A 13,851-nucleotide genomic window follows, 5' to 3' on the forward strand; every position below is an offset into this window, starting at 1 on the left:
AATGAAGGAGTGTTTGCAGTATCATCTGAATCCAGGCAAGTTTAATCCAAGGAGAGCATTCAGCCTCTCATTGCTGTAATTATGGTAAGTTCTTAAATGCCAAAATAGTGAATACTTGAATTTACAGCTGTAAGCTATTCTTCTTCTTTCTTATAATCCTGATAGCCATGAATTATCCATTAATTACAAGAAAATATTTTTAATCTTCTTAGAGTTATCTTAGTTTTAGCCAGCTCTGTTTTCTGCCTTGCACTCCTCTTCTGCCTGCAAGGGGAGTGGAGTGACGTACCTCCAACCAGGCACTGTTTCTCCTCTCTGTGACCAGCTGCACTGCTTCTCAGCACCCTTTCACCTCTGCCCGGAGCCTGCCATGGTCATAGAGTTTATCTGTAGTGTGGCATCTATTTAGGCCATTTCTTTGAGGGTCATCTCAGCTTCCTCCTCTTGCTTCGGAAGTCTCTTCCTTATAAAGCCCAGACATGCTCATCCAACCCATGGTGAGGTAAATCTCCATTCTTGGCTGCAAGGCCCTCAGAGAAAGCCATCCACTGCATGTCCAGCCATGAAAAAACAAAACAAAACAAAACAAAAACCCGCAAAGCACAATGAGAACCTCCTCTTCTACAAGCTCCGCAATCCAAGGACTGGTGAGTCAGCACGACCTTCCAGCAAGTTCTGCCTCTTCCTAGCCTAGAGGGTTCCTGCATAGCTCTGCTATTCCTGCTCAGCTCTTTTCCAAAACCTGTTTGAATGTACCCAGGCAGGGACAAGACATAGCTCAGGCCAACAAGTAACCAAAAGCACCTGTCTCCTCTCAGAAAGTACAACCATGCCACTGCAAAGATGTGCTGAAGGACACAGTGGGATCCGTGGGCAGCTCCAGCCAATATGGCAGAGCAGGTCCCTCTCTGCCAAACATTTCTCCCTGTGTACAGCTCAGGGCTTTGCTCAGAAATACACACTGGCGTGAAACGTGCCCAAGGCCCTCCTCTGTTCTGCTGCAATTCCTGTGTTTCACCTATGGTGCCTGCTCTGTGTGCTGGTATCCCTCAGCTACACAGCTTCTCGCTTCAGGCCAGAGTATCTGTATTTCTCCCTTCAAGATGGCATGTAACCAGGTAAATTCAGGTAAATTCTTTGCTTTAATTCTTGTCACCATCCCAAGGAGGTTGGCACAGTGCCGCAGAGCTTTGCCGGGGGAAGTGTGAGCAGTTCTCTGTGTGCTGCCACAGGGCAGACATCACTACATGAAGCAATCTTCTCCCGTGCCTTCAAGTAGGAACTTGAACATCATCACAAGGATGGTTTAAGACTCATCCTTTTCCCCATCCCGCCTCTCTGCACAGGATGGCTCCAGTTCTGCTTCCTGAAGCCTTGGCGACCTGCGTGGTTTGCTCACGGGAGACTGAGGTTGCCTCCAACCCCTGTGCCATTCTGTGGGGTCACATAACCCAAGTTCTACCAGGCAGCGATCTCCACAGCAGGCTGTGGGGTGGCCAGCAGGTGGGACTCCACCAAAGGGCAACCACAGCCTGTGCTTGGCTCTGCTGCCTTCCATTTTCCCCTGTCCTGCCCCCAACCTTGGTGTCCTGCTCTGGTCTAAGCCTCCCAGCCTGGATGCCTGCCCTCCATGCCTCCTCCAGCCTTGGGCCTCAACTTTTGCCTCAATTCCTGCTTCCACACAGCTTCATCTCACCCTCTGGCCTTCATTTCTGCTCTATTCATGAGGTAAGAACCCAGTCCCACCCAAGCCCTGGTATATGGGTGTGGTAGCACCATGTGGGGTTTAACACCGAGGCGGTGCTCAGAATGATTCGAGGCCAAATGGATTCCTCCCACACCTTGGCTGCCCCGGGAGAGTGGGGATACGCGCACGTTACCCCCGCAAAGCTGCGTGCGGGGTCCTGACACCGCACAGCTCCTGTTTTCATGTCATTCCAAGCAGCCTGTGAGTGATGCAGGTCTGCAGCGCGCAGACAGGACCCTTGCCATGTTGAAATGCCTTCCAGCAGCAACCACCCATGTTGGCAGGCTATTAAGTTTCTACAGAATTTTGACAAGTCTCCAGAGGAACATCAAACCATCCCAAATCTCCCGAGGGGCTAAGAATTAAAAAAAAAAAAAATGAAGAAGAAAAGAAAAAAAAATTAAAAGAAAAAGAAAAATCTGACTTCACATGTCATTATTCCCTGCAGCTTTGTAGCTAATTTAGAATCTGTTGATCTTGGTGCCAATAAATAGTTTATCTTTAAACTACCTCTATACTTTCAGGCTTGGTTTCATTCTCAGGTTAGTGTTGATCATTTAGCTAACAATTCAGTGATCTAACAGAGCCTCTAAGAAGAGATATTCACTGTATATGTCTGTCTGTGCATATTTGTTCCATTAAGCAGAACCTCACATGATAGCTGAGTATTTCTTTACAAAAATCTGCCTTCTCAGAAGCAAGCAGTGAGCGCGGCGTTAATATAAGTGCTAATGTGCTGCCCTCCAGTGGAGTCAGGATCTTGTTTAGGAGATTGAATTCTGCAAACCTTCACTTGCAGTATGTTTAAAGAAAACACTCATATGGCAAATATGAAGTCACGACATTAAATTAACCACCGGAGGGACAGTGTTAAATCTGTTCAAGCGTGTTTTATGGAGAGGATAGTTTGCATCTGGCTTTAATTTTGCAGTGCAAAACAATGCTGTCCCAGAGCACCTCCTTTCTCTGCAAGTACTGCAGTCAGAGGGAGCAGAAGGTCCTCAGCTGCTTGTGGATGACACTTCACATTTCAGAGCTTCTGAGGGTAACTATAGGAAGTTCTCGTTTTTAAAGAATAGCCAAATCCAAAATGTTTCAAAACCAACCAGATGTTACATGTAACTGTTCAGGCAGCTGGAAGGAGCTGTATTTATTCACTACAACATCCCTCATCATCTGGTAGGAAAATGTGGCACCTTCTGGTTTGTACCAGAAATGATTATGTTTATTTGAGCATATTCAATATTTCTGGGAAAAACTGTAAAACACTTTTTTTTTTCCTTCTCTCACTGGCTCTTTTTCTTCCAGACATTTTAGGACAGTCATTTCTTCCAAGAGGTCCCCTTCTTGTCCTCATTTCATTTTTCCTACATACTGTAAAGTCTACAATTGGTTCAAAGTTACATTCACAATCTTAGCTTGCCTAAAGACTCTTTTATCAAAGAGTAGCTTCAGATGAATATAAATTTTAAAAATGGGTACTACTAAAATTGACATTGTAGAACTCAAGACCACAAAACTATGATGTTCACCATTGCTTCAGTTTTCTTTGGGTATTACCCTCTTCATTTTCTCTGTAATGCTTTGCCATGTTTCCGTCACATTGCCTCTGCATCAGGAAAATGCAATGCTTTTTAAACCACATCTTCATGTTTTCTTGTGCTCATATCACTGGAATGGGATGAGGAAATAAATGTGCATATGGATGATAAAAAACTCTTTTTCTGTTCTCAGCATAGTGGAGTTGTAGCACCACAATCTTCCAACTCAGTCTCTACCAGCACACATTTTCCCTTTTCAGCTCTTCTCCTCCAGCTGGATACCTGTGCCAGCCAGTGCAGATGTGGGCTGGTGGGACACACCGTCATTTATCCTCCCATGCTCTTCCTTGCTCATTGTCTTTCATGGTTTCAGCAGTCTGATGTGGGGCTTGCAGAGAGAGGTTGTTCTTATAAAATTTTTGGATAGTGATACCCCAATTCTGAGGGCATTCTCCCCTCCCTGTCTATGCTGGGAGTTAATAACTCCTGTTGTTTTATTTACAGTTGGGGTTTTTTTGGTTGTTGTTGATTTTTTATTTTTTTTCAAAAGAAATGCACCTATGTCTTCTGTAAAGTCATAAAAGAAATAAAGGTTTCCTTTAGATGTGCAATACAATATGACCTAGTAGGTAAAACTAGTCTCCTAAGCAGTCCTTAACATGACGGCCTTAATTTCTAAATGGAGACAGGTACCATGGGCAGTCTGGACTTCAATAAAGCATTTGACACTGTTATACATAAGGAATATGGAGTAGGTCCACTAGGTAAAAAATGAGCAAGCAGAGAGCTACAGATGGGTCATGTCAGGAGAGGAATTACTGAACCGAAGGCTCCTGCCTACTCTCCAAAATGTATAAGGGTATAAGAAGCTGCAAACTGCAATAAAAAATTTGCTAGTGTGCCAAGTCGTAAGGCAATATTCCTGCTGAAACAGCCAGGGTACAGATGCAAGGTTGTTCCTCCATGGGAAGGAGGTCACATGTTTACTCAAATAAGCTTGTATTTTGCATAGCACTGCTGCTGGTGTTGTCACAAAGTTCTCAGGATGTGCGTGGGATGGGAGCAATTGGGTAGGGGGAATAGGTTTGCAGAGAAAGTGATCCTTTTTGTGTGACCAGTTGATATACCTAAACCAAGTGAACAGCTCTCAGGTCTAGCTCCTTCAGCAGGTCCAAAAACCAGCAGTGTAAGCCAAGCTAGCTGCAAGTTAGAAGCAATCACTCTCAGATCAATCTTATTATGCTAATCAATCCCACCACATGAGAGAGAATGATGGTTAACACCTGTGGAGTTGGGGGGTTGCTAACTGGGAGGGCAGTGACAGCCTGTCAGCTCCTGCAGAGGGGGGGAAGAACAGGGAGGTGGGGTGGGGGGAGAGAAAAAAAGAAAAAAAAAGGTCATTAGCACCTGTGATATATTTTTAAATATGTTATTACATTTCTGGTATTTTGTAATTAACCCAAGTTAATTGCAAGCTCTTGGATGCGCATTTCCAGCCCAGAGGATAACCAGTTTATAAAACCAGCTTGCTCCCTTGGAAGGTTCAGCTTGACATAGCCTAGTAACAGGTTTATCAGATAAGGTACCACTAGGCTTAATGTGCTCCTTAATTAGGAATGTAAACACCTTCATTAGAGAAAAAAAAAAAAAAAAAAAAAAGAAAGAAAAAGGGCCCCAGAGAAATTATGAAGAGATTTTTTGATTATCAACTCGAAAGAGAAAGTATCACAGCAGAGAAAGCCAATTCTTCACTTTCTAACTGTGCCCCTGTGAAGCAGAAGGATTTGCCTCCACCAGGACATCTGAGATCTGAGGGTTCCAGCCTGAAGCAGAGATTTGAGGGGCAGCCAGCACCTTTTGGGGGCATGTGGGTATAAATAGAAGCGTTTGCGTACATGTGTGTGCCTGTGAACATGCAGTTTATGTAGGCATGTGTGTAGAGTGCGCTGTGACTTGGGCTGCTGTTAGACACAGCCATGCTCACTCCTCCTGTATGCCTCAGCAGGTTGTAGCTCATAACTGCCCCCAGACACTGGGGATTTGGCTGCTCCAGCATGTTCCCCCTCCTCATCTTGCACTGGGAGCTGCATTTTGGCCTTCAGGCCCCATCCCCTCACTGTCTCCGCAGGTGGGACCCACACCCATGAGCTGTGTGGATGGAGGAGGTTCATGGGGGTTGCTCCACCAGCTCATCCCAGGGCAGTAACCCCCTGCCACCTCGCCCTCGGGCACCTTGTGGCCCCAGCTGCCTGTGTGGCCAATTTTCCTGGCTGAGGGCTCCCCCACCCCTCTCCCTGCTCTCCCCAGTGACAATGGTGGCATGGGCAGCTCGGGATATAGCTCTGAATTTAAATGGAGCCAGCCTTTGGTTTGCAAAAGCAATAAATCCCCTTCAAACATGGTTATGTAAAAAGTAGAATAATACAAAAAATAGTGCTTGTTGGCAGTGTATGTATCCCTTTGTCTGCAAGACAGAGGCCTGTTGACAAACAAGAGGCTTCTCTGGGACTCAGAAATCAAGTACCAAAGTATAAAAGGCCACCACCTAACACTGAGTTTGTCATGTTTGCCAAACACAGTGAGTTGGTTCCAGTGTTGCTTAATGCACTTGTACTTGAATTTCACAGCTGGGACCATCCCAGTGACATTCTCCTTCATGTGGTGACCTGCTCCTAAGAGGCTCACCCTATGAAAAGCCCACCACTGCTACTCATTGTCCGCCTGAGATGCAGCGTGTAAACCATGGAAAATAAAAACAGAACTGTGTTTTGACCATTCTAACAAATATTCTGGTTTTTAGCTAAGAATGCAAATGTGCTGCAAAGCTAAGAACAGACATTATTTATTGATGGCTACCATAGGGTTTCTATTCTATTTACAATTTCTGTAAATTCTGTTGATGGTCACCGTAGGATTTCAGCTCAATTTCTTCCAATAAAGTATTTCTAAATTTCTTCTCTTCTGTCCTGTCTATCAACAATTATAGTATAGAAAAGTTGTCAGTTTCTGTAGGGTACCAAAAATCCCCTTCTTCCCAAATATCAACATGTTTTGAGGTGCTCAGCAGCTCACAGGATGGGACCCTAAGGAACAGAAGCAGTGTGAGCTCAAATCCTTATCGATCTTTGTAATGCAAGCCAAGGCTCAGGCTGTTCTCATTATGTTATCTGTCATCTAGAAAGCATAAAGCCCTGTAAAAAGGAAAAGATGTTAGGAAAACATCATCACTGCATCAGTGGTTTGTATTTTCCTAATAGGCTTTTAATTTTTTGCTCCGAAGGGGAAGTAATACATGTCTTAGGAATTAGGGAGAGCTTCTGAATCTAAAGCAAGTTGTTTTCATCCCAGCAATTTCAGCTCACCCCTGGAAGCACAGTGCCAAAAGTGAGAGTCCTGTCCCTCAGGCAGGGGCAGGCGGTGAGGCGTCAGGCCCTGTGAGAAGCACAGTGCTGAGGCGGCCCTGGGATTATCCAGCAGATAGGGCACGACCACAGCTCCTCATTACTTCTTGCACTGGAGTTATTCAATCCTGAAGCGTACGTGCTCATTTACAGCCTGTCCCGGTGGTGTCAGATCTGGCCTGCATCCTTCTTCGTGGAAAACTCCAGAAGCCCCTGGGGGAGCATGGCACAGCCTCTCCCACCTGCCTGCCGCCAGCCTTTCCTACAAGAGCAGCCCGGGCCCTCTGACAAGAAGTGAGCAAGCCAGGAGGAATATGTCGTAGCACTTCCCAGCAGGAGGGGCTCAAAATAAAAAGGATGTCTTCATGTAAATCATCTTCAAAAAATTATGCTTTCAGAGAGGTTGAAAGCGAGCCTCTCCCACTGAGGAAAATCCTCATGGGGGCTGGCCAAAACAACTCAAGATTCTTTTTTTCCTCATTACAGACGTGAGGTTTCTGATTTTATTTTTTTAATTGTGTGTTAGAACAAATCCCAGATTATTATTGTTATTTTTTTTAATTATAGAAAACAAAAGAGATCACGTTACTTAGCCTAGGGGTCAGAGCAGCCTTTTGACTTGAGGAAGGTGCAGGCCCCTGCTCACATTTTTTGCCTTCGTGAGCATTTGCTTGCATAAAATAAAACTGACAGGAGAGCCACAGCAGCAGCCTGAACATCCAGAGGTCATGAGGGCCTTCTCACTGCTCCATCACTTCCCCACAAAACAGCCTCCTTCCAAGCAGGAACACCACTATGGTGAACTGTGGGTACTCACACCTAATTTCTGCCCTCATTTCCACAGGCAGGTGAGCTGGATGCACAAAGCAAGCTTAAAAGGGCCTTTCTTTCCTTCTCTCTTTGGCTTTTCTTCCTGCATCACATCATTTCTTTCTTTCTTTTTTTTTTTTTTTCCTGAAAACATTTTTCAGAAAGCTGATGGCCTGTCTACACGAGAACCAACATGTGTCTTTGTGTAAGATGAGAAAACAGCTTTGGATACAGACTTCCAGATGTAGTTTCCAGATAAGCCAGTCTGTGAGGAAACACGCAGCTCTTTATTAGTCTTCATTGCCCCCACGTCTTCAGCATGCGGTGCCCCTATTAACAAATCAAGCAATCTTCTATGTCTCCTCTAGTCAATACAACTACCACTGGAAAAAAAAAAAAATCTCATTCCTATGCCTGAGCAATGAATTATTTTTCTGGTGGAGGTGCCAGATCACAGCGGCAATTAAAGAGGTATTTGTAGCTTGAGCTCCTGTAGCTTCCTTTTGATGTTTCAGGTAAAAGGAAGAATAGAGTTGTAGCACTGTAACACTTCTTACATCTTTCTCTGGGGTTGTTTTTAACATGTATTTGCAAGGTCAAAGTGATATAAAGCAGATATGAGAAACTGTGTAGTTCATCTTGTCCTGCAAATGCTATATTGTTCTGTGCAATATTCTGGTGCTCACAACAATACAAACTGTAACCAGGACTACACAATAGTTTTCTTCATAATCTCCATGTTTTTATTTGCTTATAGTTGTCTAAGTTTATTCTCCTGCCAGGCTTGTGCTGCCATCATTGTCATTCAGTGACGGGCTCAGAGATGCCTCTCTCCTCTTGAAAGGAAAATTCAAACCGCATCTTTTTTTGCGAGGCTGGAGCCAAACTAAACTCTGCTGCTGAACTCTGAAACTTATGAGGCCCTGCAGTGAGGATTATATGCTTATCTCGGTTAAGAAGGATTTAGCAGCATCGGGAGCATACAAAGATTATCTACCAAGTGCATGTGAGAAACTGTGATAATCTGTGGAAAAGGCAGTTCACGAGGTTCATCTCATAAAACCTTGGGAATTCAGGGTAGGCACTGGATTTGTTGGTGGCACCTGTGAAGTTCGTATAGTCTACCCACATTTATTTATACAAGTCCTTTTGTCTAGCGTTCTGTTTCCCAGACAGATATGTCTGTGTGTGTACAGAAATATCAAAATAGCAAAGCTCTCAGAGACAGCTGTTGTGCCTTTCCTCTCGTGAAGTCAAGATTTGCATCCCTGAAGTGTATCTACATCAGTGATGAAACTAAAAAAATGCAGACACTAAAAAAATCCCCTCTGCAGCATTAAGAAGCACAGATTTCTTTGATCCTTGTGTTCCTTCTCATTTTTTTACAGACCTTTTTTTAAAGACAAAAAATATCTGATAGGAAATTAGCTTTTACACTGTGTTAATAATGAAGACTCGGAACTAAAATAACCGTTAAGGCTGTCTATCAGAAGTTATGAGTTTTAGCTTAGACCACCAACTACGGTAACCTCATTGTTTGTGTATTCCGTATATTTACTCCATTTACTCATGGATACTGTAAACCTAGTGGCAACGCTACCTAATTATCTAAGTAAATTAAATTCAAAGGCTGACTACAGCAAATGCTGCTCTTTATCCTTCAGACAGCACGACCGAAGCATTTTCTGCCTGGGGATGTATATATCTATTTATTTATTTATTTGTGTGTACCTGCCAGGCCATGGTAACATGCCGCAAAGGCTGCACTGAAGGACCTTTCATCTGGGAAGAGAAATATTTGAGTAACAGGGTCTCAGGCGTCTCTTTTCCTATTGCCCCGGGCCAAATCTGTGCCTTGCAGTCTCCTGGAGAGAAGCTGAGACAGCGAGTCTCTAGCACTGCTTGCTGTGGTTGCCACCGGGAAAATAGTCTTCCTTTTCCTGTCAGCTTCTGTGTGTATTCCTAAGTTATTAACGAATATGCCCTGAAAGGCAAATATGGCTGTAATTAGCAACCCCCTCTAGTCATGCTGGGACTTGCTGCGTGTCGCACACCTGATCCACAAAGACCCAAGCTTTGTTTTACACCTCCTCTCCTGACACCCACTTGTCCTCAGCTGAAGCGTTGAGTCAGGATGTGCGGAGGGCTCAGCAGACGAGCTGCTGGAAATCCCATACTTCATGGGAGCCATTGTGTGGTCCCTCCAAAAATATGCTTCCAGCTTCTTCCTGCTGACTTCTGCCTGCCATCCTATGGGACAGGGTCATTTGTTTCACTTGAAACATGCAGACTGACATTACTCCACTCTGGTCAAATCTTCAGTGCCATTAAGCTCAACGCCAGTCAGCTGATATACATGTATTCTGCAGCTGATATTTACATGCATATGAAGAAGGACTGAGTTTGTAGGACAAAACCTGCACAAAGAGAGGCTTTCCCAAAAATCATGTATGGTGGAGGCGCAAAGAAGGATTTGCAAAATTGTTTCTGTGCACTGGTACACATTTTAATCTGGATTTCCTACACATGCTTTAGTAGCAGTAATCAAAAAGATCAGCAGTAGACCAAGACTTCAGTTTTGCCTGCCAAACATTCATAAATAAAGGGTTTTACTGGAGCAGCAAAGCTCTACACAGATGCATGATCTGCTCCTCATCTCCTGAATTAAGAAGTGCCTTAGTATGCCCTGTGTCCACAGGGGACAGCCCACAGATTGCTTCAAATCTGGAGCTCGATTTCTGCCCTTTGAGACTACTGAGGCAGCATCCTATGCCAGCATCATGGCAGTCAGTGTGAGACAGCAGACATGTTCTGAGTGGATGCATGGATGCCAAATTTGTGTAAACCAGGGTTTCCCTCTACTTCTTATCAGGGCCCATGGCTCCTCATTTTACTCCTGGAGGCCCCCAGCAGTCCTGTGTACCTGGGAATAGGAAGGGAAGGGGAACTGCCTGTAAATTCACTCAAGAATTCCCCAGAGCTAATTGCTTTTAATGGTTAGGGGCCATAATAACTGGAGGTTTTTTGGTTGGTTGGTTGGTTGTGCTTTTTGTTTTGTTTTGTTTTAGTTTTTCCTGCTTCTTGGCAGATGGAGGCAGATTGTCCAAGCTTTGCGTGTTTCTACATATGTCAGCTAGGCACAAAAGTGATCTTAGCTCTAGAAAGTCCCTTGTTGTGCACATGGGATTAACGTGTGATAGATGATATGGTGTGGGTGTAAATTAAAATGCTTGAAAATTGACATCAAGCCCAAGAGCAGCCTAGCATATCTTGGTAGATACCAGCAGGTATCATCCCAGCTGAGGGGCTACCTATGGCCCTACTGCCAGAAACCTCCTGCATCAGACTTTCCCCAGTCCTTCATTATAAAAATTAAGTAAACATTTTGGGTTTTGACTCTAAAGGAAACAAAAACAAAAATAAAAACAGGAAAAAAAATAAACAGATAAAACACACAAACAGAAAATAACATTGTCAGTCTATAGCAACATACTTGAATGGGTGCGGCAGGGGGAAGGGAGGGAGGGAGAATAATTAATTTTAACATTTCGGTTTTCCAATCTGGGGGAAAAAAAATCTCCCCTAGTGTTCTAATCCGGTCATATTCAGCACTTTGAACTGGCTTTTTCCAGTTAATATTTGCCATATGCTTGACATATTGCCATGTGTAATGACAGAATGCAGGGGGGAAAAATGTATGTTTACACACAAAACATACCCCCACATGTATATTTATGTTGAGATAGAAAAATATTTTATGTATGTATGTATAACTTGACACTTGCAACATTTTATGTAAATAAATACCAAATGGATAGAGAAGATTGTATTATGCATTAATAGGCTTATACTTCTCCGTTTCCATTTTTCAAATCTGGCTATGATTGCATGTAAGTACCTCAAACAGTAAACATCTGGGTGGCTTGAAAGCAACTGAAGCATGTTGTTACTGTAAGACATGCTTTTACTGTAAAGTTACAGATTCAAACTTCACCAGTGAAATTCTGTGTCCAGACCCAATTTATAATAAATGTGATGACTTTGCAATACCAGTGTGGAAACAGCCTTGATAATATTCATTTATGAAGTCTAACAAGCTCTCTTATAATTAGGATTCAGTTTAACAGACATGTGTGTGAATATTATATTCCTGGAACTTTTCCAAGTAACTATACTGTCATAGCCAAAGCCTTTGTCCAACTTAAATGTTTGACAGTTTATGCAATTTCATGACTATTTTCCATCTCTCACCTCCAGCTTTAGGACAATTTATCTCTGATTCTCTTTTGTTTCTAGGTTTCAAAGTGCAATTTCCTGCAGAACAGAATATACTTATAATTCAGCTTGTCCACCCACCCACCCACCCTGTTACCTGTCTCAGCTAGCCCCGTTGCTAGAAGGAACATATAAAGCAAGTTCCTAGCTTGATGCCGGCGTGATATAATCTTTGCTTAATCCATTTAGTGTTTAAAAATGTAAATGTTAGTGGCTATCTCAAATTCTACAGTGCTGCTCTAGTGGAGATTGTATGCTTGAAAGTGGCACAAAGCAGCAATTGTACTCTTCTGGGAGCCAAAAAACCTTGCAGTATCTGAGATGTGGAAAATTTAAAAAGCAGTTTACATCTACTAGGACCAAAGTGTTGCAAATGTATCTCAAACACTTGCAATTTGAAGCTGTAAAATCCCTAGGGCATATTATGTGCTGTAACAATACCATTAAATATATTGTATCATGCTAGAGAAACAATTTGTGTTGCTTTTTCCTGTCTCTTTTTATCCCTTAGAAAGAAATCCAGTACATGAATATGCAACATTAACTCTTATTCAAAGTTATTCATAGAACTGAATTTGAAAAAAAAAAAGAAATAAATTAGCACGTGTGTTTACAACAGAGATCACAGCCTTTATTTCCCCCCAGCCATTGTAATAGCACTTAAAATACAAAGTTCAGCTTCCTCCTTGAGTTTAAGCTCTTAAATCTACAGCTTGCCTATTAGGAATGAAAAGAAGCCAAGGCTTGTTACCGAAGGCAGTTCTGGGCTTTCCCAGCAGGTCTGTGGGAGCCAGCGAGGAAGGTGTCTGCCTGTGCCACTCACTATCAGGTTGCTCCCTGGCTCAGCTTTTGGATGCTTCTTCTAGATCTTTCCTTGACAAATCCGATCTGGCAGGGTCGAGGACACAAGCCAGGCTGGACTGCTGACCCCCAGCCCTCTTTTATTTAGTGATCATGATGTAGCTCTCGGTTCCTCCATAGGAGGACTTCTCCAAAAGCCAGCAAATACCAGGGTTCGTAGCCTCATCTCTGACAAATTTGTATGAAGATTGCAAGGCCAGGCTGCCTCACATGAGCTTTCCTAGAGAGGCAGGAGATGTGCAGCAGTGTGTGTGTGTGAGTGCACGTGCACACCTCCCCTCTCTTTGTTTAGACCCCTGGATAACTCCAGGCATCGCTCCTGTTTACCTTTGTTCTGCTGATGAGCCCTTCTGTTCTTGTTTTGGCAACACACAAAAATATTTACTGATGTTCATAAACAATCACCAATTCTATCATTTCAGGTAAAATATCAAGAGAACATGGCTCACCTGGGTGAATGTAAATGGACTCACGTGTTCCCTTTTCTGGTGGTAGGTATCCACATGCATGCAGGCGTTTCCAGCGCACAAAGATCACTGGGTTCTGCTCGAGTCTTTGCAAACGTCTATGAATTGCTAAGACACACCTACAGACAGCTGAGCACTGGACACTGGGATCAGTTTCCATTCAATAAAACACTTAAGCATCTCCTTCAGTGTCACTTAGACAGGAACATCTGTTTAAATCTGTATTTCCCAGTGTGTGGGAGAAGTTAACAGGGAGGAGGAGGGAGGAAAAGGACCCCAAATGGAGCAGAAGCAGAAAAGACATCTGCTCCAGCCCACCAGGCTCTGGAGGAGCTGATTAGCCTGGATGTCACATGAAACTCAGCCATATCACGGTTGAGGCCCGAGGCAACTCGTTATCTCAGGTTGTTGTAGTTGTCCCTTACAGCCACATTTGTGAAGGCTCATTAGAGTTGGGAGCAGGGAGGGAGTAAACTCGGGCATTTACTGCCCGAGAGAGAAGGAGAAATAACAGGTCAGGAACCATGGCCTTCAATATTTGAGGAACAGCTGTGACAACAGGCACAAAGGTCGGTGCTCTGAGAAACTATTAACAGGACCAAATTGCTGAAACCCGTGACCGCCTCCATCCCATGTAGCGGCACTTCTTCAGCACCTGAGTGGGAGCTTTGGGGATGCCTCGTGGCACAAGGTCAGACCCACTGCAATGGCTGGGCAAGGGGAGGGGACGAGGTGTGTTGGATGGAGGC

The 13,851-nt window shown here is 43.8% G+C and overlaps 1 protein-coding gene and 1 long non-coding RNA gene across 5 annotated transcripts in view; one reads left to right on the plus strand and one right to left on the minus strand.

Moving 5' to 3' along the window:
* The window catches only part of LOC311423749, a 36,410-nt gene extending 23,122 nt beyond the window's left edge, over positions 1-13,288 (minus strand). Inside the window, exon 1 of the long non-coding RNA XR_014685845.1 lies at positions 13,085-13,288. This is a non-coding gene — a long non-coding RNA (uncharacterized lncRNA). The remainder of the gene's footprint in view (positions 1-13,084) is intronic.
* The window catches only part of EDAR (ectodysplasin A receptor), a 69,283-nt gene that overhangs the window by 30,750 nt on the left and 24,682 nt on the right, over positions 1-13,851 (plus strand). For all 4 annotated transcript variants that reach the window (XM_084497775.1, XM_084497774.1, XM_084497776.1 and 1 more), the window contains one exon: positions 13,058-13,126. In XM_084497775.1, coding sequence (XP_084353901.1) covers positions 13,058-13,126 — 69 coding nt within the window. The remainder of the gene's footprint in view (positions 1-13,057; positions 13,127-13,851) is intronic.

This window comes from Aythya ferina (genome assembly GCF_964211825.1).
Source record: "Aythya ferina genome assembly, chromosome: 1".
In the NCBI taxonomy this organism is placed as follows: domain Eukaryota; kingdom Metazoa; phylum Chordata; class Aves; order Anseriformes; family Anatidae; genus Aythya; species Aythya ferina.